This window comes from Vombatus ursinus, unplaced genomic scaffold (genome assembly GCF_900497805.2).
Source record: "Vombatus ursinus unplaced genomic scaffold, bare-nosed wombat genome assembly UNPS02014772.1, whole genome shotgun sequence".
NCBI classification, from domain to species: Eukaryota; Metazoa; Chordata; class Mammalia; order Diprotodontia; family Vombatidae; genus Vombatus; species Vombatus ursinus.
In genome coordinates, this window is record NW_020954550.1 from 24,600,804 (window position 1) to 24,626,277 (window position 25,474).

The 25,474-nt window shown below is 38.9% G+C and overlaps 1 protein-coding gene across 1 annotated transcript in view; it reads right to left on the reverse strand.

Moving 5' to 3' along the window:
* The window catches only part of ITGA1 (integrin subunit alpha 1), a 189,609-nt gene that overhangs the window by 80,116 nt on the left and 84,019 nt on the right, over positions 1 to 25,474 (reverse strand). The window contains exons 4-8 of the mRNA XM_027863352.1: positions 24,276 to 24,364; positions 24,070 to 24,184; positions 23,400 to 23,527; positions 11,901 to 12,049; positions 8,059 to 8,209 (exon numbers count right to left, since the gene is read on the reverse strand). Of these exons, the coding sequence (XP_027719153.1) occupies positions 8,059 to 8,209; positions 11,901 to 12,049; positions 23,400 to 23,527; positions 24,070 to 24,184; positions 24,276 to 24,364 (632 nt within the window). The remainder of the gene's footprint in view (positions 1 to 8,058; positions 8,210 to 11,900; positions 12,050 to 23,399; positions 23,528 to 24,069; positions 24,185 to 24,275; positions 24,365 to 25,474) is intronic.

Consider the following 25,474-nt stretch of genomic DNA (forward strand, 5'->3'; position numbering starts at 1 on the left):
CCTGATCCAACTCCTTCATTGTACAGATGGTAAACTAAGGACCAGGGAGGTTAAATGCCTCCCCTAAAGTTACTAAAATAACTAGTAGCACGTTTTGAACCCAAAGAGCCTCTCATTGGCCATCACTTCTCTTCTTGTTTTCTTTCTTCCATTAGAATGTAAGTTCATTGAGGGCAGGGACTGTCTTTGCCTTTATATTTGTATCCTAGTGCTTAACCCAGCTATGACATGCTTCTTTCATTTATTCACTCACTCTCATTAATTCATTCAAAGAATCTTGGTGGAGATGAAGCGATTAAATGTGTTGTGATCTTTTATGGGTTAAATTATTCATTTGTTTAAATGGAAATAATTGCAAAACAAGTTTAGCTGATTGTATGTTCTTTATAATCAGTCATTTTTTTTTAAAGAGAAAAAAGAAGCCAGGGGCCTTCTGGCTAGGCAGGTGACATAGTCTAGGGCAGTGGTACTCAAACTTTTCCTTAGTTCAGAATACTCCTCAGGTAGGTATTTCTCATCATTGAATAGCTTCTTACCCTTCTGCTCCAGGCCTGCATGGCCAAGTCTATGTTAGCTTAAGGGGGAACAGAGCCCAAGTCAGGCCGAGACCTAGGGGATTCCATCACTGACATCGTCTCTGACCTCAGGTGAATAATTCCAGTACTTACTCTGCTCACTCATTTCTTCATTTGTAAAATGCCATTTATGTTGCTAGGAATAATGAGATAATGTCTGCAAAGTACTCTGAGCTGTTTGGAAGAAATGTTCTACAAAAGACAAACAGACCAGACAACAAAGTAATGGGGAGATCATTTGGATATCTTTCAGGTCATCGAATTTATTTAATGTTAAGATGTCTAGTTTTTCACTTGTGGAAAACGTGGAAGTGGAGGGTGGTTGTACAAATTACACTAGTCAGAAAAAAATACAGTTCCCTGCTTCCTTCCCTGAGAAGTGAAAAGGGTCAGGGCTTTTTGCTTATATGTTAACAGTGACTACTACCATCCACTTCCCAGTTCTGGTAAGTGGAAGGGATGAAGAGGGAATGGGAAAGGGAGTTGTCAGAAGAGGGAAAGCAGCAGGACTCTAGGAATCTGTAATAATAAGATTTACAATGTGATATATAGTAGAAAGCATTGGACTAAGAAACTGGAGGCTAGCAGAGGTGTGCTGGTAAATGTTTAACAAGTGGCTTTCTAGGAAAAATTATACAAAGGACATAATTTAAAATTTAATCTGCATTATTAACATTTTCTTCATCATTTTCTTAAGGCTAGATAATAAAGGAAATAGTAAATCAGACCCTGATTTCTAGCATTTGCCAATTTCTGAGGTATAAATGCTGACATGGGAAATTTAACAATCATCTCTCATGAGACAGTTTGAGCTGGCTCCAGCACAACAGCAAAGAATCAAAATGCACATAGAAGGAACCTCCGTAACTTCTTCCACATCCTGCTCCCCTACACACATGGACACCATCCTAATTAAAGCCCTCATCACCTCTCTGTTGGACTATTATAGTAGTCTTCAAATTGGCATCCATGTTTTCAGACTCTTCCGTCCAATCCATTTGCCACAAATTTGCCAAAAGAATCTTCCTAAAGCAGCAACCTGGCAATGTCATTCTTCCTTGGCTCAGCCCCTAAAGGCCTTCCCAGTCTGACTATTGCATATCCTTCAAGGTTTCTTTCCCATCACTTCTCTTCATGCACTCTGTTCTTTTCAAACCGGCCCATTGGCTGTTTTTTAACTCAGCATACCATCTCCCACTTCTGTACCTTTTCAAGCCTTTCATGGGTCCCTGAAGAGCATTTGTTTCTCTACGTTGATTCTAAGAATCCTTAGCTTGCTTTGAGCCTCAAGTACAGCACTGCAACCTAGGGGAAGCTTTTTTTCCAATCCTCTTAAGTTTTAGTGCTCTTGGCTTCCTCAAATTATCTTTCACTTATTTATTCTTGAAAATGTTGCCACTGCCATGTAGGATAAAAGATCTCCAAGGGCAGGGCCTGCTTCTCTTTACATTTTGGCATCCTCAGTGCCTAGCACAATTTCTTCCATGAAGTAGGCACTTAGTATATTCTTGGTAAATTCAGTAGAATTGAGTGATGAGAAGAAAGAAGATAAAGGCAGAGGCAACAAGTGTCTGGAAGTTTTATTTCTAGGTAAGACTCTTCTTACCTTCCACCCTTCCTTCTTTTCTTCCTCCCTCCCTCCCTTCCTTCTTCTCTTCCATCATCTTTTCATCTTCCATCTTCCTCCCTTCCTTCCTTCCTCCATCACCTTTCTTTCTTCCTCCTTTTCTTCCCTTCCTTCCTTCCTTCACTCTTTCTTCCATCCTGCCTCTCTCCCTTCTTTCCTTCCTTCCTTCCTCCCTCCCTTCTTCCCTCCCTCCCAGCAACTACTCACAAGTTCAACCCCAACATTGATTCTCATGGGAGCTTTAACCTGTTCCATTTCCGACCTAGGCTTGTTCACCTTCCTCAGGCAGCCTTGTGAGTCTCCCCCTCCCCTGTTCCAGGAGCTCACCAATTTAGTGCCCGACTTAGTGTGGACACCTGGTCACCTTTAGGCTGATGCAGTTCAGAACTCCAGAATTTAAACAATCCACCAGCCTCACCTTCCTTAGAAGGAGGATTTGCATGCATGAGCTGTCACGCAGGGCAAGATAAGACTTTCTTGCATATGGAGCTAAACTTAGAAGTATGCTGTGCTACTTTTTTTTTTTTTTTCCTGGAGAGCCAACTGTTAAATATTTACCAGCATATCCCTGCCTGGATTCCTGTGAGTTATGTCCTCAGTCCTTCAAGATGCCATCATTTGATTTTCCTAATTCATGCATAGCCCTTTGACCTTTAGGAAAAACAAAGACATCTTTATAGATGTGTCACCCTGAGCATTCCCTAAGAAGGGCACTACATAGAAAACATTTTTGTATATTTTTAATGTCTCCACACTTAACTTCCCCCCCCCATCCTCTCTTGCCCTTACACTTTGAATTTTCATTCCATTCACAAATTGATAGAGTTGAAAACACATGAAGAAAATATGGAGGTTTTTCTTTTAGATCGTGCATAATCTTTGATTTTGGTAAAAAGAATACATCTAGTGAATCTATCACTGGTCAGTGCTACCTTTAAAATTCACCTAATTTTTAGTTTAAACCTACAATCTTCAAATAGAAGTAGAGCAATTACAGTATATTTTCAAATCTTCCTTGGTTGCTTTCAGACAGCAGACAGTATATTAAGTGTAAATGGATTAAATATTTTACATTTGACATGCCTGGCCCAAGGGAAATGCAGCTTTGCAATGTCTACCTCAGGTGAACATTAGCTGAATGCCAAGCATTTGAGCCTGTCGTATTTCTATTGATTGAAACAGTATACATAATTTATGTGTTATTTTGTAATGTTTCCTTCTTAGTCAATTTTTCCTGACAAAAATGGATTTAAAAAAGGGGCACACAAGCACTTTGATGAAGACTCTGTCTGCCCCATCTCTTCGTACTATATTTCTTTCATTGCCACAGACTTGTCTCCAAAAGCATGTGGGCCACCATGATGCCATAGTTATTGTGGCACAGTGTATAGAGTGCCAGGCCTGGAGTCAGAAAGACCTAAGTTCAAATTTGGCCTGAGATATTTACTAGCATTTGTGACCCCAGGGAAGTCACTTAATCTCTGTTTGCCTCAGTTTCCTCATCTGTAAAATGAGGATAATAATAGCATCTACCTCCCAAGGGCATTTTGAGGATCAAATGAGATAAAAATTGTAAAACACTTAGCATAGTGTCTGATGCATAGTAGGCTCTATATAAATGTTAGCTATTATTATTATTTCTTTCTTGCCCACACAGTATTCATATAGTTCATTTTCATTACCTAAGTATTTTATTCTGCATTTTTCCCCAATGAGAATTATATCCTCTCTATTTCTCTCATTTTACTAGTGAGCTTGTTAGTATAACTTCAGTTCTGATATTTTTTATCAGTGAATTTGTTAATATAACCTCAGTTCTGATATTTTTAGTCCCATAACCCCACAAATGGATTTTTTTTCTTCATAAAGGGTTCAGTTCTTTTTAAACCTATGTATTAATTTGAATTTACTATTCATAAAATCCAAGAAAATAAGGAGATATGAATGGAGAAAAAGAAATTATTAAGAATGCCAAGCTCCTCTAAAATTCATTTGTTCAGAAAGTTTTATTGAGAGTATCTGGGCACTGAGAGGATGACCAGGAAGTTTATATTATGGTCCTTGCCCTCAAAGATCTCATGACATGATGGCATAAACAAAGCATACCCAGGAAGAATTTAACAAGGTTGTATGTGATTAAGCGACAATGAAATGTCATAGGAGTTCAGAGGAGAGAGAGATCATTGACTGTGAGGTCAGAGGCTTTTGGAAAGATGAAGGGTGAGAGCTAGACCTTGAAAAATAAAAAAAGGTTTAGGAATAAGTGGAGAGAAGAGGGAGGGAGGAAATGTCAGGGATAGGAAACCTGAACTAATCAAGGTGTGCAGGCAAGAATGAGCAAAGTCTCTATTTTGAAGGCAGTGTTGAGTCTAGCCTGACTATAGAAGAAATTTCGTATTGGGGAATAAGGTTTAGAAAGTGGGTTGGAACAGATTGTTGAGGGTCTAGAAAGTCAGGTTAAGGAATTTAGACTATAACATAGAGAGTATATGGGGGAGGAGGGAGGCAATAATTCCCTGAAATCTTCTTTGTCTCTCTGAAATCTCCTTAAGCTGGCAGTACCACCCATACTATATCAGTCACAGAGTGACTGAGAGAATGGCACGATTCCTCTTCTGGAAGGTCCTTTCCAAGCTCCAAACTGCTATTACTCTGTGATTGTAGATTTCTTGAGGGAAGAGGTATCTCATTTATTTCATAACTTCTTCCTCTCCTCCCCCCACTTAAGATAACCCCCAACACCTGATGATAGTGCCCAATACAGAGACTTGCCATAGTGGTCATGCTTTAAATATTTCTTGAATGAATGAGTGAAGGCATAATGAAACTGGTATTTGATGAACATTAACCTGGAGGCAGTGTGTAGGATGGATTGAGGGGGTGGGGTAGGGAGAGACTGGATGAGATAACTCAGGAAGGATTTGAGACATTATCTTTGTAGCCAGGGTTGGATCATCCCTTGGCTCTTTTGGAACAGAGGGTGATGATAGGCACTGCCTTAAGTTTAGTTTTCAACCTCCCTTTCTCCATCTATCCAACTCTTCAAGGCAGTGTGTGGCAACCATGCTTTATCTGCATCTAGCCCCACCTCTTCCTCCTCTTGTTCAAAACACAGGCCCGGAGTAGACTGCATAGCCACAGCACTGGGGTAGGCCAAGGCAGTAAGCTGTCCTAATGGAAGGGTCAGGAGAATGTCCAGACTTTGAGGGCAGTCAGATGCAGTGAGCTGCTTGAGGACAGAGACCTGCAGTTTGCTTCAAACTCAATTTATATTCTGAGCAGCAGAATTTCCATCCGTCGCCCCTTCCCCTCCAGAGCTTGGAATGCCCCCTCTGCGGAATAGCATCAGGGAAAATTTGGCCAACATATTCCTAGGAGCTGTTGGTTGCTGATAGAATCTCTATAATGAGGTCTGTAGGCAGACAGATGTCTTTTGTTTTTGTACAGGCAGCTTACTTTGAGCCAATGTGTGTTTAAATATTATTGTTAATAACAATAAGCATACTGCCGTGTATTTACACGGTTGCTCTTGAGAGGAGCACAGAGTACATTGTGTATTGTGTAGCCTGTGTCCCTTAGACCAGGCAGGGGCCTCCTTTTAGATCTAAGAACTTCCCTCTGCTTTGAACTACCTTTCTCCGGAAGCTGTTCTCGGTCCATAATCTTAGTGCCTTTAGACTGATCCCATTTTACCCAGCATACATATTTTTGTTGTATGTAGTTATTTGCATGTTGTCTTGAGAGAGGGAACTGTTTTTTTTCCCTCCTTTCTTTGTATCCCCAGTGCTTAGCACAACGTCTGGTGCTTTATAAACACTGACTGAACAATTTCAATTTTGTTTTCTCCAGCCTACCTCATGCTTGTCAGAGGATGGCTGTTTTGGTAATTTTGAGAAATTAAATTTGGCTTGTACAGTTGAGGGAAAGGGAAAGTTCTTTGTATGATAGATAAGGATCCTCAGGTTTCTCTCTTCTTTACTCTGCTCTGATTCAATGCTGCCTGACCCAGGAAATATATGGTAACCGAGACACCCTGAAGACTGAGGTGGAGTTCACCCCCACCCTCCCCAAAATGAAAGTTTTTATTGTTGCCTCCATATTGCCTTTGTTTTTCAGTCAAGTCCAACTCTTTATGATCCCATTTGTGGTTTTCCTGGCAAAGATACTGGAGTGGTTTGCCATTTCCTTCTCTAGCTCATTTTACAGATGACGAAACTGAGGCAAACAGGGTTAAGTGACTTGTCCAGGGCCACACAACTAGTAAGTGTCTGAGGTCACATTTGAACTAAGGTCTTCTTGACTCCAGGCCAGGAGTTCTATGTACTGTGCCACCGAGCTGCCCATGCTGAAATAGCTCCAAAGGATTGGGTTCATTATCTTATCCAGCCTCACAGTGCTGCCTAAATTTCAAATAGGATGGGGCAACTGGGGCTTTGGCCCAAATTTAGGAACTCAAAAATTTATGCGAGGTGAGTACTCTACTCCACTCTGAGCCTCTACCCTGCGGGAAACCTTTCTAGAAGTGGTCCTCACGTTTCTTGGGATGGGGAGAAAGAGGAGGAGAGGGAACCAATATGCTGACATCTCCTCTCACCAAGAGTGATTGCAAAATAGATATATTGTCCACCAATTGCCTCAACATCAAAATTGTTGGTATAGCTGTAAGCAATGCTGAGGATGGTAGAGGGAATCTCATTATTGACAATTAAGGATCATTGGATATTTCTGTCTGCCAGCTTCTATACTAGTTGCTAAGCAGGGCTCTGCAGGCTTTTCTTTCTTCCAGTTGTGTCTTGCCCTCATCAAATGATCATGAATATACTTGACACATACTCCTGTATCATTAGTGGAATCCAGCTCAGGTTTATGAAATATTTTGCTGTGACTTTTCTTACTATGCCATTTCAGTAAATTCCTTTACTTTGAGCTAATTTTGTCTTCCGGCTGACTATTCAAGGTAAACATATCAGTGTAGGCTTGCGAGCTATAGTGTAGCAGTGCAGTCTCAAAGAAGATCTTGAACTTGATATAACTGCTGTCTGAAAGACCTATCCTGCAAGTTGGGGTGGAGAGGCTACCCCTGGGCCAAATATGAAAGATAGACACTATGGTATAGAGCAGAGGTTCCCAAATTTATTTGGCCTACTGTCCCTTTAAAAAAAATTACTCAGTGACCCCCTGGAAATTTACTTTCTTTAACCCTTTAATGTTTTTTTCTTGAAATGTGTCATTTCAGAAAAATACAAAATATTTTTTAAATGACACATCTTAAATTTAATAATTTATTGTAAATTTGCTGGTTTTTTCCTGTATTGAAATTTTGATGATGCAATAGTCATGTAACCATATAATACTGTATTGTAAATAAGTCATTACACGCACACATTCCTGCTGATGAATGTTAGACTTCCTGGCAATGCGTGACTCAGTCCCTGCCAACACTCGCTTGTTAAGACCCGTCAGTGGAGATGACCGCTGATTGGCTATAACTTGAATTTTGTGTATTTAATTGGAAAATAATGTAATTGCTATGACTTTAACTCTGTTACACAACAGATGTAACATGTACAAATGGTTTCTCAAAATTTTGTTCTTTTCTCTTCTTTCCTTATGCTTCCACCACCCCCTTATTTTATTCAATGCCCCCCAATTGTACCTGAGGCTACTACCATGCCCCCTGGATTGTTCCTAGCACCCCCTGGGGGTGCTATCACCCACTTTGGGAACCTCTAGTAGAGGAAAGAATGCAAGGTCTGGAGTCAAAAGACCTGAGTTCAAATGAGGGAGAAAACGGATGACCTCTGAGTTCCCTTCTACCTCTAAATCTCTTATCTTAGGAACTAACATTTCACTTACAGCTATGGCGAATCTCTGGATGTCTTCATCTTCACAGTCCTGGATGACTTTATTCAGTCGATGGTTGTCATGAGACTCCCCATCTGTCACAATCACCATGACTTTCTTCACCCCACTTCGGGCACCCCTGGCTTTAGTGAAGGCCTCTTTTCTGAAACATATTTATATATAAAAAAGACACAAATGAGACACCATCCCCAAGATCATGCAAAAGCTTCAAGGCAATGTGTGAAAGCAAAACATTGCTCTAGGTAGCTCCTTGCCTTGGAGCCAAGAGCAACAACAGCAGCACCCAACAGTCACGCTGGGTAGCCTGATGACCACTATTTGTAGCATTTTCTGATTTATCCCAGATGGTAGAAAGATTGCCATTTTGCTTAATCACCACATATTCTCACATACCAAAGCCAGAGGAGACATTGTACTCCTGGAGATATCAAAGGGAAGGTGGGTCCCAAGCTCACCATAAGACTTAGAGGAGAATAATTCTCCACACCCACTACTTGCTTTGTAAACAGCCTTTCCCCTTCCCTTGGGAATGTATTTTTTTTTTTTCCATATCAGCAGGCTTCTTCCTCTGGCCTTTTGGCAGAAGCATCTGCTTTGTTTCTCACCTTCCTTCACCCCCTACTCTGATGTTCACAGAACAGTCTCACCAATTTGACCTTGGCTGCAGAGCTGAGATGAGGAGGAGAGACAAGAGAGAATAGAATTTGTTAAGCCCCAGATAGTCTCCAGCCTCCCCTTACAGCCAGCTCTTAAATGTCAGCATTGGATAAGGGGGAAAATAAATCAGATATTAAAAAAGGAAAACAAATAGTTTTCATTTTAGATGTACTCCAAATTTAGTTCAATAATTGTTTACTAATATTTTCTGAGAGTGTTCAGTTTATAATTTTAAAAAGTGGCTTTAGATGGCAAGATAAAATGAGATAGACTTTGGGGTGATGATTGTGTAAAGAATGCTTAGTGTGATCTAGGACACAGATTGTTGGGGGGGGGATGGGTCAAGAGACAAGAAGAAAGAGAAATTGGGGCAGAAATATGCACAGGATGAGAAAGGAATTCCTACTGAATTTAGCAAAGATTTATTGATCACCTGCAATGTGGGCTCATGTGTATGTGGGGGGTCTATTTGCATGGGTGTGTCCATTCCTGTTTCACTTCTTTCTCTTGTCCTTCTCTCTGAAGACTCAGGAATGAAGAGGGTGTGTTACATACAACTGCACCCATATACATACCCATATATTTTCAAACTTTGGGATACAGAGATATGACTATTCACAGAATGAATGGCTCCCTAGAACATCTGTAACCTTAACTGGAAAGATGAATCATTTATAACTTGGGGGGCAATGATGTTACTATTCTATACCCCTCCCCCTCCAAAAAAGCACCTAGGATGACTACAACCTATTCCCACTTCCATCAAAGGTACACTTCTATGATTTCTATTCTCCATATACTTAACAGTCGAGAATTCTTAAAGAAAGAGCAAGACCCTTTTTAAAAGGCCTAGAAATTGGCATCCTGTACCACTTAACTCTCTTGAACCTGAGAAATATGGTGTCAGATTGAAATAGAGATGTGCCAGGGTATACATTGATTTAGTAAGCCACAAATTAACATTATTTATGTTGTGTTGTATTTTTTATTTACTTAGTTAGACATTTCCAGATATATTTTAATCTTGTTCCTGTCTCACTCCAGAGTTTTGCAGACCACTTAAAGCATGCCAGTGTATTACTATTGAAGGGGGAAAGGGAGGCAGCTAGGTGGCACAGTGGATAGAGAACTAGTCCTGGAGTTAGGAAGGCTAGAGTTCAAATCTGGTCTCAGATACTTGCTAGCTTTTGTGACCCCAGGCAAATCACTTAAGCTCTGCTTGCCTTAGTTTCCTCATCTCAAAATGAGGATAATAATAGTACCTGCCTCCTAGGGTTATTGTAAGGATGAAATAAGATAATAATTGTAAAGTGTTTAACACAGTGTAAACATAGTAAACACTATATAAATGTTAGTTATTATTGTTATAGTGAATGGAGTATTGGACTAGGAGTCAGGAAAAGTGTGGGTTCAACTCTACCTTCCTACACTAGCTATGTGAACATGGGTTAAAATCACTAATCTTCTCCCATTAATAAATTAGGGCTAATGAGATAATAGCAGGTGTATCTACTTCACAAAGTGCTTGTGATGTGCAAATGAAATGATACAAGTAAAGGGCTCTGTAAACTCTAAAGTACTCTATGATGTCAGTTATTGTTAATCTCAATTCCTTAAAATCATATCCTTCTTTGCTATGGTTCCCTCAGACACTGAAAAGTAAGCTTATCCAAGGTCACCCAGCAAGTATGTGTCAGAGCCAGGATCGGAACCTAGGTTTGCCTCCTAGGTCAGCCCTCTACCCACTATACCATCCTACCTAGCTGCCTGGTTACTGGAAAAAAAATAGTGCTTTCTATCTCATTGTCAGAATGGGCTAGAACTGAATTAACAAAAACAAAGGGATAATATCAGAAAAGTTTGCTTGCCATATTTCCGTATATTAAATCTTGCAGCACTGAAATCAGGTTTAACATTACTTATAGACAGTATATATGGTATTTTTCTGGAATTTTGGGGGAAAGCCTTTCCTTTTCCCAGAATATCTTCTCCACCAAGATGCCACTGTGCCTGAAATTTCACCTTCAGGGATCCAGGAGCTAAGAAGCACAGTGGATAGAGTACTGGGTCAAGAGTCTGGAAGATCTGAGTTCAAATTTGGCCTTACAGATTCCCTAGCTGTATGACCTGGGGTCTAGTCATCTTTGTCTGCCTCCATTTCCTCATTTGTAAAATGGGGACAATAAGAACATCTACTTCCCAGGATTGTTGAGAAAATAAAATGGGATATTTGTACAGCACTTAGCATGGTGCTTGGCACATAGTAGGGACTTAATAAATGCTTTATTCCCTTCCCATTTCATTGCTCTTGTCCCAATGTGGCACCTGGTGAAGGGTGGGAGAAAGGGGTGGGTGGGTGGAGAGAAAGGAACAAACATTTATTAAGTGCATGCACTTTTCAAATATTATCTCATTTTAGGTACAGAAAACATGAGGTAGGGAATACAAAACACAGAGCATGTACATCAAAGTTATGTGTAGAGCTATCCCTGAGGGAAAGAAATAGAAGAGAACAGTGAAGAGTTTAAAAAAAAAAGGAAAGGAAACAGTTTCTTCAGATCCTTAAGGCCTATATCTACTCAAAGAATCCCTCTGTAGGCCCTGTGTGGTACATGGAAACAGAGATTCCAGCTCTAAAATTCTATGAAATATTCTATGTCTTTAAAATGATGTTTTTGGAGAAAAGGGAAAATATGAAGTGGATGAAAGAAAATTTTTGTCGATTGAATAACTGTTGCCCTTTCATGTTTTGCATTTAAAGCAATGAGAACAATTTAGAATAAGATGATATTTAATTGATCCCATAGAAGCATCTATCAATAAAGCTTCTTTCACATTAAATGATTTTAAACATTGAAAAAATTCAGAATAATTAAAAATTAGTCCCTTTTCATTAAATCTGCTGGTTGTCAGACCAGTGTTCTTTCCCTCAGTTTCCTCATCTATAAAAGGAGAGAGAGATGTCAGACTGGATGGCCAATAACATCCCTTCCACCTCTAAATCCATCATCCTATGATCATACTAATTAACAACTTCAGATCCTTTAAAATCATTCAATCAGTTGAGATAACATCATAACCAGTTAACTACGAACTAAAAAACAAAAGGGAGCAGTCCCTAAATTATGTACCTTGGAGAGACTTCTAATTTGGTGAAGCATTTTTGATGTACGTACCTTGCTGTATCTATTCCCAGAGCCGTCATTGTTTGGCGCCCTTGCCTCTGCTCTATCTGGTTAGCTGCACTGAGCACTTCTTCAGTTGTTGTATACTTATTAAGATTAAATTCATGGGTCACATTTTCACTATATTGTACAATTCCAACCTAAAAAAGCAAGCCACTATTAGATACATAATCCAAACAATGGAAATGTTGATTTCAATTTTCCTTAATCTGAGCAAATAGCGTCAATACAAGACTTAGCAATTTTGCAGATAGATTTTTTAAAATCTGTTGGTTTTCCTATGACTATCAATATTTGTCACTTGTTGCTGTTGTTCGTCCCTTGTTTTCAAAGAGGACAATGATATCACAAGGGTGATGTCTTGACTTGCTTGTGAATTGGATTTAAGTGAGGCAGAGTTGTGCAAATTCATCAGCCTTATTCTCTTTTCTAGAGATATTGAAGTCCATGGCAGGACGAAAGTCAAGATGACTAATGATGGCCTAGGATGCGGTGGGTGACCATGCAGTAGATATCAGTATCCTGAAGACATAACCCAGCAGCACTAGCTATGGGTCATATTTTCAAAGTTTATTACATTTATGTTTGATTCTTTTTTTGTGTCTTTTCTCCTGCTTACAGCATCCCCTCTCTATATAAATTCCAGGTTTCAGGTTTCTTAATCCTCTTCTCTACCCTGCTTTATCAGCTAAGAAGTAATCAGATTAGCTTATTTGCAGTTGTGACATGGCTTGCCTTCTTTCCTCCTTCCCTCCCCCCCCCCCCCCCCCCCCCCCCCGCTGTTCCTTCCTCATGCCTTACTCCATCATGCACATATGTAATTGTATCTGTGATGTTCCTTGACAACTTTAAGGAGCACTTTTGTTGTTGTTTAACAAATTTCAGTTGTGTCTGACTCCTCACGATCCCATTTTGTGAGTTTTCTTGGCAAAGATACTAGACAGGTTTGCTATTTCCTTCTCCAGTTCATTTTACAGATGAGGAACTGAGGTAAACAGGGCTAAGTGACTTTCCTAGGGTCACACAGATAGTAAGTGTCTGAGGCCAGATTTGAACTCAGGAAGATGAGTCTTTTGGACTTCAGCCTGGTGCTCTGTCCACTGTGCCAATTAGCTGTCCTTAAGGAGCACTACACAACCTAAAATGGAATTCCTGGCCACAGCATTGTATTTCCCAAGGGAATGAATGGAGGCCTTTCAGTCTCAATAACATCTGGATGGAGGAGATATTTGGGGACAGAGGCACTTCTCTGGTCCTTTCAAAACATACCAGATAGACAACTGCTCTCTCAGTTTACCTGCAAACTTGGCTCTCGGCCCTGCTTTACAATTTCTCTATTTTATATGCCCCTAGATGGAATTTTCTTGTGCTTTTCTCATAGCAATAGTGATAATATCTACCTTAAGTACTTTTATTGAAACCTTCTCTTTTGAAATCACGTTTATCTCTGAATAATGCCTCTCCCTTCCTTCATTCAGTAATCAATGCCTAGAAACAAATAATGAAAAAGAAATGGGAGATGGGGAAAGCAGTTTAGCAAATTGAACCCACATATCATCCAAGTCCATACCTGAAGTCTCCCACCTTTGAAGCCACCATCTAATTTAAGGTTCTTGCTGGTGTTACTGCTACCAAATACCAAATACCAAATCTCAAGTTGTGTGTGTATGCATGTGTGTGTGTGTGTGTGTGTGTGTGTGTAATATAGATATAGATGTAGATACAGATAAAGATATAATGTTGTGCCATCAGATGGTTGCCTATTCCTTAGCCTCAGGTCTCCTTAACTAATCTTCCTGACTATTACATCCTTCCTCTGTAGTCATAACCCTACAAGCCACATCCTTTATGATACAGTCATTTGGTATCAGCAATAATCACTACTAGGAATGTGAACCATTGAAAGAATGGGTTAACATGTGCTCTAAGCTCAGTTTTAGCATATTTCCAGACCCATATCCCTGTACTGTGGATTTAAGGTCCAATTTCTTTGGCTAAAGGAGGTCTCTAGACAATTAGTCAGCACTACTCATCTATGTGATCCTTAAGATTTTTATCTATAAGCACATGGCTCCCAGTAAGATATACTGCTTATCTATTGCTTTTGTTCAATGTGCTTCTTATCGAAGACATCACCCTCATACCTATTGAGGTTTCAAAAAATACCTCCATATCCAATAGATCCTCTCTAAATTACAGTTAACACCTTCTCTCTCCCTTCCCATACATCCTATATACTACTGCAAAATTAATATTTCTAGAATACTGAGTTCATCATGTCACTTCTCTTCAAGTTCTTCATTGATTACATTACAAAGTCCAAGTTTCTCTATCACACCTTCAAGATCCTCAACATCTGGCTCCATCCAACCTATTTCCACTGTATTTTCCACCATTCCCCAGCTCTGGTCTTACCAGGGAAATCTATTAACATTACTCCCAAATTATATACTTTGCTCACCTAGAATACCCTTCTGTCTCCCTCATCTGTTCAAATCACATTCACCCTTCAAGGTTCATCTCAAATCCCACTTCCTCCAGTACATCTTCCCATACTGATCCAGACTGTTCTTCTCCTTCAAAATTTGCCATTCCCCCCAAGATGGGTTCTTATTAATATTTAGCCTGGCATTCTTTCTTAATTCAATGAATCAATCGATAGATGGATGAATAAGTATGTTTAGGAATTAAACCTACAACCAAATCCTCCAATTTTTACTATGTTATGTTGTAGTTGCTAATATTCTGTAGTTGTTTTCATGTGTGTAGAGACAGATACATAGTATATCCTCATTTCCCTGTAAGCTCCTTAAGCTCAAGAATCACACATTTCACTTTTCTATATGTTCTGCCTTTCCCTGGAGGGCCGGTAAGAGACAGGGTGGATGATGTCATTGTTCTTTTGTAGTCCCCTAATTCCATAAGTAGAGGCAGCTGGTAGCTCAGTGGATAGAAACTAGGCCTGGTGTCAGGAAGACCTGAGTTCAAATCCTAGATGTGTGACTCTGGGCAAGTCCCTTAACCTCTGATTGCCTGACAAAATGAATTCACTGGATCCATTGGAAAAGGAAATGGCAAGCCATTCCAGTATCTTTGCCAAGAAAACCCCAAATGAGATCACAAAGGGTTAGAGTAAATTGAAAATGACTGAACAACAACATAAAATTCCATAATTGGAGAAATAGGAACATTGAACACACCAAAACAAAAAAAGATAATGACAGCAGAGATAGAGAATTAAAACTGAAAAAAAAAGCAGAAATAAAGGAGTGTGAGAAAATAAGAAGAGTGGGAAATAGAAAATCAATTCCCTGGTGATTGGTATATAGTCTCCAAGCCTGAATAATTATTATACTTGCTGTTGCCTTTGGCACAGATAGGGAAAAGGCCTGATTTGGTTCTTCTCCAAGAAGAGAGGACCAAAGATTAATTTTCAGTCTAAGGAAAGGGTCAGATCACAAAAAAAGAAACAAAAATAACAAAAAAATCAGGCTGTCATGTACACAGAGAAATTAGTCTATTTCTGGAGATGGAGGAGGGAAAACACTGCACTCATGAAAGAAGTGGACTGTCTCTGTTGAAGATCAGCTTAACTTAAATTAACAAAAGGAATGGGGAGATAATTCTGAAATTTTGCCCAGAATTTAAATTCATCTACTACCACACAGTTACCAACTGCTACAAAGTGTTGTTAAGGAACCTTAGGATAGCGCCAAGTTTGAAATTGCTGATGGGAATCCTGGACTAAGTAGTCAGTTGGAAGGAGTTGGTTGAATTATTACCTTGTGGTGATTATGACAGAATTGTCACATGTGAGTGTTGGGTTGCCATTCAACTGCATTATTCCATGCTATTATCAAACCTCAGGCTTTCAGCAGGTTGGGAACAAACACGCTCAACAATGAGGACCAGTTCCCCTCCCTAGAGAGCTCACTATGTTCAAGTCACTATACTAGCTTGTAAAATAGGAAACTAGGAAGGCCTAATGCATTGCCTTATCCTTACTGAGGAAAAATTACCTGAGGAGAGGTAAGATTGCATGGACTAGTCATCGTCTTTGGTTCAGGCCTTGAAACAATGAATCAGGCTCAGTACTCAAAATGCCTGAAGGAAAAGGTTGTAAAAATGTATGGTAAAATGGAGATAAATAATTTTCCTAAAAATTAATTAATTTCTCTCTTTCAGCTTAGCCTTGGTTTAACATCATACTACATTCTTGATGGATCATGGTGCAAACAATATACACAATGTTCCATTAGTTTATTTCACTTTTATACCAAGTCTCACAATTTACTGGTGTTATTTAGGGTAATGTACTGTTATTTGGCATATTTATATCCTTCTCATTTATTATTAAAAGCAATGTAATGTTTAGGTATTGAGGATCAATAAGGCCTCCATAATGTTTATACTGTCATATTTTTTATTGCAGGCTCAAAGTGTTTTTCAGGTTTACTTTATAGGTGCTTTTTTGAAGGCAGTTTTATGACTTTTTCTCCCTTGTGCAAAAGCTGGTTTGTTGAAATTCCTTGACAACAATGACAGGAATGTAACTGGGGCTAAGATAAGGCACTAAAGCAGACTTTAATTTTTTTTTAAATAGCATTGATATTGTGATTAGTGAAATGATTTTTAGTTTCCATTTAAGTTGTCTCAAGTAGATATCATTGTAACCTTTGGTATTTGTACTTTTGTTTTTTCTAAGACAGAAGGCCTGCTGCAAATCTGTTTAGACATGTTTCAGTTAAAAGAATTCCTCTTGGAATGTTAGTTCTTGCTGGTAATGTCCAACAGTCATAGGATATCGCAAATAGCAGGCTTCTGAATTAAATATCTAGGACAGTATAGTAAGTACCACTGGATTTAATACTCGAACAAATCTGAGTTATGACCCAACACAGCCAGCCAGGGTTCAGTGTAAACTTTTCTCTGAATGTATCAGTCCTGTGTCCTTCTGTGGCCAAGGCCAAAAACATGTTGAACACAGGCAAGAAGAATACCACCAAGGAAACAGAGAACATCTTCTTGATCATATATTATACAACTGAAATACAACATGAACAAATTAATAAATATGTAAGAAAACTGGAAGCTCAAAGACAGGCAATTGACACAATGACACAAAATTCTTTAAAAACATTAAATTGTTTCAGACCAGAAAGATGAAGTTGTAGTGGTATGTGATTAAGGTTTTACACAAAGACAGAGGAAATACTTAATGTGAACGTGACTTTGTTAACTAATTCCTAGCAGACCAAAAGCTCTTACAAATATCCCTAGTGTTTATATAGTTTCTTCCAAATGCAATGCAGTTTTTGTGTAATGGGTGGTAAGCTCACACAAGGGGACACCAAGTAGTCAGAGCAATAACTAGGAATTGTGATGCTTAGAGCAAATCAGGTTCTATGGGAGTGGAGAAGAGGGTAAGGATTGGCAATATTCCACCACAGTCAGGTGCAGGACCCTTCTCTTGGTATGATTGCATTGATCTCATGCAGATGATCTCCCTCCCACATACTTTAAGGTGCTAGAGCAGGTCAGGTAAAGGAAGAGTGGTAGTTATGGTGTGTGATGCTAAGACCATGGAGGATTCAGAGACAAAGGAATGGTGAACTAGAACAATAGCACAGGGAGAAGTATGCTCCCTTGATGGTTTGTTCCCATCGGCAAAACACTATCACTTTACCCTACTTATGGATTCGATTCGTTTATTTATTAAACAAATTAATTCAACATTCAACAAATAAACATTAAGCATTTGTTGTGTGCATGGATAGATGATATCTATATAATTACTGAAACCCAGGTTTCCAGTTAAGCCTGGAACATTTTGAATGAGGTAGAGAGATTTAATTGGTAGAGAGAACATTAATGCAACTCTGAGACTTTGGGGAATTTCTCCTTGGGTGAGAATGTGTCTTCTCTTTCAGGAGAGGCAGACTGGAGATCAGAGGCATGTTAAGGAGCCAGTTCCCCCTACATGTCTACAAGAATTTTTCTCTTTCTCCTCTCTGAAGTCATTAGGACTCTGACCTAGGTCCTCTAACCCCAAATGCACTGACTTCTCTATTGCCCCAATTTGACTTTCCCCTATTCTTCAGTGATTTCATTTCTTCATGTTACCCATTTCTCCAGTGACTAAGCTTCCTTCCTTGTCCCTCACTTTCCTGAATGACAGTATTTTGCTTGGTACCTCACTTATTGGGTTTCACAGGATAAGGAAACCACAAAACTTCAGAGTTGTTGGAAGGAATCTTAGTGGACATAGTCCAACCACACCTGAAAAAGAAACCTCACTGCACCACACATAATAAATGGCTTCAGCCTCTGCTGAAAGACCTTCAGTGAAGGAGAGGTCACTGATTCCTCAGACAAAGTTTCATGCTATTAGGAACTTGCCTGCTTATCCATCCTTCTCAATATCATGTTATCAAATGACATCCCATTACCTCCTACATGTCTGGAAAGTCTGACCCCCAACATACACACTTTCCCCAAGTTTTAGCCCAAAACAATAGCATCAGGAAAATCCTTCCTCTTCCCTAAAGTCACATGGATTGTAGCAACTGGATTGTAGCAGTAGTTTTCTGTTTGACAATAGGGCAGGTAGCCCTTGATTGAAATCTGACCTCAGAATTTGAAATGCAGAGGAAAGTTATGATGTCTTCTCCAATTTTTAATGACGAGATGAGCAGGAACTGGAGACTCTAGTATGTGTCCTTACTAAAATGTTAATAGTGAGTGAGGCTTAAATATTATAGGTTGCTTAGGTTGCTTCCTCACTTAATCTCTCTAGGTCTTATTGTCTCATCTGTAATAGGAAGGGGTGACATGGCCTCTAACAACTCTCGCAGCTCTAAATCCATTATCCAATGAATGCAGATGTTTTTAGAAACCTCTTATAAATTGGGCACCAAAGATGTAAAAGAGATGAAGATTGCTTTTGAGCATTTTTCAGAAGATGACTGCCAACTTGTGGGCAGTCTTTGGCTCTTTTATTAAAAATACTGTATTTAAATCCTTTTAGCAACCATTGAGATCAAAACGGTTGTCAACACAAACAAGTAGGCAGTGTTCTTGGAAAGAAGCACTGCAAGCCCACATGAAAGAAAACTATGCCCTTTACAACCATGCTCATTTTTGTACCTCTTTTTTTTTTTCCTGAGGATGTGTACTTCTAAATTTCCTATGAATTAATTTCTTTCCTGAAGCACAGAAGGAAGACAAATTAGAGTATTTGTTATCATTCAGTCTACTTAATTTTTAAAGTGGAATCAAGGATTTATTTTGTAAAAGTAAGGATTTAGAGAATAATGAACCAAGTTCTTCAAATCATTTTTCTATCAAGGAAGGATTTTTATATCAAATCAAATCTTCAAATCATTTTTTTCTATCAAGGAAAGATTTTTAAAACCAGTTCTTGATGAAAATTAAAAGAATTTTTTTTAAAGAAAAATCTACCATTTGTTAAAGACAGGCTTGAGTGAGGCCTGAATCAGCTTCAGTGTTGAGATGAAATGAGGCATCCATGAGGTAATCTGATAATTAACAAAATGAAGTTTACTTAGTCATAGCCTAGAAAGGATATTCAACAAGGCTATTCCAGCACTTAGCTGGAGTAGACATAGCCCTGTCTGGACTGAAGAGGAGGGCAGGGTAATTTCCAGAATATTGAGAAATTGGATGATTCTGAAGGGCCCAAATTTCATGTGGATGGATCTTTGTCTGTCCTTAGGTAACCAGGAAACCATGTCAAAATGTCCAGAGGCTAGCAGGAAATTCCATTAGTCAGGTGTAGATTGGGTCTTGTCCCAGGGCCAATAATTCCTGTGGATAGCTTTATCACTTTTCAGGGGAAAAAGGCTGAGGGAGGTGGGGTAAGAAGGGGAAACTCTGATCCTATCACATCATCATTTGAAGAAAATCACCATTAAAATTCCTTTTTTACACTAAAAGTACAAACGTGAATCTCTTGGATTGCAGCTCCTTGGCTGCAAGGTCCCTTCTAATGCAGTGCCTTCATGATGAGGAAAGTGAGGCCCACCAGAGAGAGTTAAAGAGCAAGTGGCAGAGGTAAAACTTTGCTTTTGTAGATGTCCTGATTCCATAGTCCATATAAATCATTATCAGTAGCAATATGAATCAATAAAAATTTATTAAGGGCCTGTTATGTGCCAGGCATTGTGCTAAGCACTGGGGAGAAAAAAAGAGACAAAAGACAGGGCCTGCCCTAAAGGAACTTACAATCTAATCAGGGAGACAACATGCAAACAAATACATACAAAGCAAGCATAAAATAGGATAAATAAGAGATAATTAACAGAGGGAAGGCCCTGAAATCAAGAGGGGTTAGGGAAGGCTTCCTGTAAATGGTGGGATTTTAGTTGGGACTTAGAGGTCAGTAATCAGAGCAGAGGAGGGAAAGCATTCCAGGCCTGGGGGACAGCCAGAGAGAATGCCTGGAGCTGAGAGACAGTGCATTGTTCATGGAACAGCCAGGAGGCCAGGGTCGCTAGATTGAGGAGTAAGTGGCAGGGAGTAAATTGTAGGGTAACTTGAAAGGTAGGAGGGGACTATGTTATGAAGGGCTTTGAAGACCAAACAGAGCATTTTATATTTGATCCTAGAAGCAATAGAGAGCCCTGGAGTTTATTCAGTAGAGGTGTGACATGATCGAACCTGTGCTTTGGGAAAATCACGTGGGCTGAATGGAAGATGGATTAGAACGGGGAGAGACCATATGTCTGTAAGTGATCTGAAGGCTTTTTGGTAATCTGAGGCCTTGCCAAATGGGAAGGGGCTGATTGCATGGATCCTTGACACAAGAAATAGGGGGTATTCATTAAGCCTGAATCATCCTTTCCAGACACTGAACTTTTACATAATGAAGTTTGTAGAAAGGGCATCTTAGTTGGCGACAGAGCCCAGAACAAAGCAGTAGCAGCAGCCAAGCGATTAATTTTGTGGAAAGGGAAAAAAGAAAGTACTTTTCCCTCAGCATTTCAGGCAGGCACTTTGACCTCTAGAAAATGAATGGTATAATGAAGCTCGTTAGTCAATTATTTGTACATTTTCTTCTGATGATTGCTTTGGTAGAAAAGTACAAATTTATTTTTCTTCTTTAGATTCTAAGCAGTTTGGTATTATAATGTAGAGAGTATTAGATTTAACCAAGGAAGTTCTGAATTCTAACCTCAGGTCATCTGCTGCTAGCTACCAGTGTAACCTACCTAGATCACTTACCCTTTGAACTCATCTGTAAAATTAGCAGATTGAACAAGGTGATCTTTAAGGTCCTGTCTACCCCTAACATTCTATGGTTCTCTTGGTATCACAAAGTAAACCATATTTTTTTATCCTTTTTTATTTTCTCTTGAACTACAGCATAGGGAAAAAAAATCACAAAACAGCAATTCCTGCACCTTATAGATACCTAATCAATGGCTATTGAATGAATGAATTAGTGACTGGACCTGTGATTTTAGCAATTTATGGAACTCCCAGATGAGGAAATTCTTTCCACCAATGCATATTAGCTACTGCTCTGCAACTTATAGTCTTAAAGAGTTGCCTAAAGCAGTGAGTGGTTGGTTAAGTGACTAGCCCAGGGTCATACAGCCTAAATATGAGTCAGAAACACACCTAAACCCAGGTCTTTCTTCCTTCAAGGCCAATTCTTCTTCCTCTCTGTCCACCATACCACACTGATTCTCAAGCTTACACACTAACAATACATCAGATATAGAATAGTCTTTATTTTTTTCCTCACAAGTATGCAAAACATAGAAAGGACTCATAGGAGCACCACTACATACAAGATAGCCTTCCTCTATCCACTAATACCCCTTCCTACAGGGGAAGTTCACCAGTCTTAGCTTGATGGATAGAAAATAATTACAAAAGTACTCTCTGTCCTTGAGGAATTGCCTTTATTTGTAGATTTGTTTCAGACATTACCACTTTAGCCATCTGTCCTGTCTTTCCCATATTAAATTGTGTTTCTGAATCCATAGATCATGTCAAATCTAGTGTACAAACCCAATAGGTCAGACACCTACTGGGAATTAAATAGATTAAAAATGAAGGAAGGAAGAGTAAACCTAGCATCTGAAGTAAAATTTACCAAAAATTTAGAATATGTGTAGGCTTTGCTGTCTTTAGGGGCCAACAGGGGAATCTGCTGAGAAATGGATGCTCTTGGGATAAAAATGCTCATGATAGTGACTTTCTGCAACTCAACCCTGGGGCACTTAGTACTTAAGGGGAAAAATCATTAAAATAAGGAAAAACAGATTTTTGAAGCAATATCCTGTATTTCATTACCCTTTCATTTATGCAACATGAGAACGGAAACCACAATGTAAATATAGTGCTCTGGGGAGGCCATATCACAGTTTCTAGGCACATTGAGACAGATCTGTTGGGAGCAGGGATGGCCAAGTTTATATTAAAACTTGCTATTAAATGATAGGTTCTCCATATCTATAAAGGATGTTCCTTATTGTCTTTGAAAATGGTAGCTTGTAAATTAGCAAAGATGATGACAAAAAAATAGTAAATGGTGAAGGGGGTATGGGATGAAAGGTACACAAATACAATGGAGTTTTGAACTGGTACAAAGAATCTAACAATTTAGAATTATGTAAAGAAACAAATAAACAAACAACTGACTAAAATGTTCATAACCTTTGACTCAGAAATCCCAATGCATGTACCCCAATTGAAAGAAAAATTCCAAATCTACCAGAATATTCATAGTAGCACTTTTCAAGGCAGCATAGAATTGTAAACAAAGCAGGTGCTCATTAATTGGAGAATGGCTAAGTAAACTGTAGTACATGAATAATATGCAACATTACTGTGCCACAAAAAATAGTAAATATAAAGAATTCATAGAAATAAGAGAAAATGTACAGGATCCAATGTAGATTGAAGTATGCAGAATCAGGAGAGCAACATATACTCTGTCTACAGCAATATAAATATAAAGAAGAACAACAAAACAAAGTTGAATACTGCATAATTAAAATGACCAGACTTGGTCCCAGAGAAGAGGAGAGAAAATGTACCTCTGTCCCTGCTTTGAAGAGGTGGGGGGATTCAAGTGTGAAGATTTGCATATGTTGTCAAACATGGTTGACATGAGAGTTTTTTTGCTAAATTGTTTGTTTTGTTTCTTTTTCTTTTTGTTATTTGTTATAAAGGCTAGTTAAGGGAGCAGGGGAAGAATATATTCACAAATAAAAGTAATATAAAAACAAAAGATATCAACAAAAATTTTAAATGGTGGCTCTGCAACATTTTCTGCTTAAAAAACTTTAAAAAAAGAACATACTTCTTCTAGATATGTCATCTTTGGAAGGAATGAGCACAGACAGATGGGTTATAAAGTCACTTCTGATAGTTAGCTTCATTAATGAACACATTTCTATTGTTTGCTATTTTTTTCTGATCCAAAAAAGCAAGAAGAAAAACGCAGAACTCCCTTACCTGTGTCTGCTTGGGACCAATGTCCATTTTCCCAAGTAAACTATTTAAAAAATCTATAACACTTGTCCAGGGGTAAATACTGTTAGAACCATCCAGCACTATGACAATGTCCAGTTGGGTACTGCATCCTGCAATACAAAGAGGCAAATTGGCAACCATGGACTCTGCAGTTACCCTCTTTTTGTAGACAATTGAAATGCCTTCTGAAAGGCTCATTAAAAAAATCAGTTCTTAATCATTATGAAATATCGGTAGCGATCAATAAAATTACTTTTGGTATCTCCCCTCAACCTCTCTTCATGTAGAACTGCTCTCATTGAAAAGTCTTCAATAAGTGTTTTAAATGACAGATGTGAGTTTCTTTTTACTTTGTGTCTTTGAATATGTGGCTTCTTTATCTAAAGAGATTTCTGTTGTCAGAATAAAAGTGACTTGACATTTTTCCAATGGGGTGCTTCATGCCTTTCTAAAAATTGTTTACACTAAGATCAATTCTCCAAATAGCACCAACGTTTGGTTTTATACCAGCAAAGCAAACATTGACCTAAATTGGAAATGCTGGTAGCTAAGATAAATGCTTCATGCTTTTGGCATGCCTCCGTGTATATATTTCCTCATTCATTGCTGACTACTTTTCAAACACACAAAAATATTCCAAGGGCATACATACCTTGAACAGATGGTGCAATGGAGTTCACAACCTGAAATTTGGAATCAACATCCGAACAGATGCCAGTTGTATAATGTGAATGTCCACATCTATAAGCATACAAAGGCCCACAAGCCTTGAAAAGAAAGAAAAAATTAAAAACCCTGAAGATTTACAATGATCACTTTCCTAAGATTGTTAAAAAATATTGCTCTTTCTTTTCTTACCAGAAACCCTCCTTTTGGGTTAGTGACTAAAGTAGATCCAAACGTCATGTTCTCCTTTACTTCCGTGACATTTGGAATTGACGTATAAACTAAAAATAGAAGAAAAATGTAAATTGGTAAAAACAGAGGGCAATGTCTGTAATTTGAAATACTCTAGTCCTTACATTGGGAGATGGGGGTGGGTACGGGTGGCAACCAAGTAATCTTCAAATTATTATTAGGAATAAAATGAAGCAGTTAAAGTTGAAAACTGGCTTAGGTCCCAGAATCTTAGTCTGGGTCACTGTCTCAAATAGTTTTACTGAACTGAAAAAAAAGTGCAGAAATAGCAAGGCAATGAGAGTGTGGGACTACTGCGTCTCACACAGTTTTGCTAATAGAAACAGATAAAATATTCAGCTTCATATGAAATTTTTGTGTATATATAAAGTAGCTTTGTATGTTTCACTACATGATCAGGAATGTGTCAAAAATTTCTAACAAGATAAGTACTAAAATTGGATGGGAAACCAGAATAGGAAACTTAAATGCAAATTCTTTATCTCTATGTCAATATCCTGGTAAATACAGTTGGGCTTACCAAGAAAAATGTGGGACAGGATGGAGTAGTCATGAAATTCTAGTGAAAAAATTGCGGTGAAGTATTTTGGTCTCGAGTTGGTTCCAGAATATCAGACCACTTAGGACCAGACTAATGACACGTCAGCCATCAGAGCAGAGACACAGCTTTCCCTGGGCATGAACTATACCAGTTCCCATCCTAGTGACACATGGGTGAATAGGATTAGGAAGCAGATGCTGATGTATGGAGCTGGGGCATCCTTGTTGCCAGCTATCAGCCTGACATTCTTTCGGTGGTCTGATATTCCAACAAGAGGCTGGAATTCCTGGATGGTTTGTTTCTTAACCTAGGAAACTTAGATGCTTTTCTAATCCAAAGGGTTAGGTTTCCCCTGAGATTGTACTAAAGAACCAGTCTGTTTTGGCCTTCAATTCATCCTAGAATGGCCCTGAACTCCCAAAGACCCTTTGGCTTGGGGATGACCCAGGGTCAGACAAGATCCCATAGGACCATGTCACACTGGAGACAGCTACTCTTGGCCCTTCCCACTGCTGGGGAAAAGTAGCATTTTTCATTGTGCTTATTGCGTCACTAAATAATTCCAATTAGATGTTCCATTCCCCTAGGGTTTCAGAGG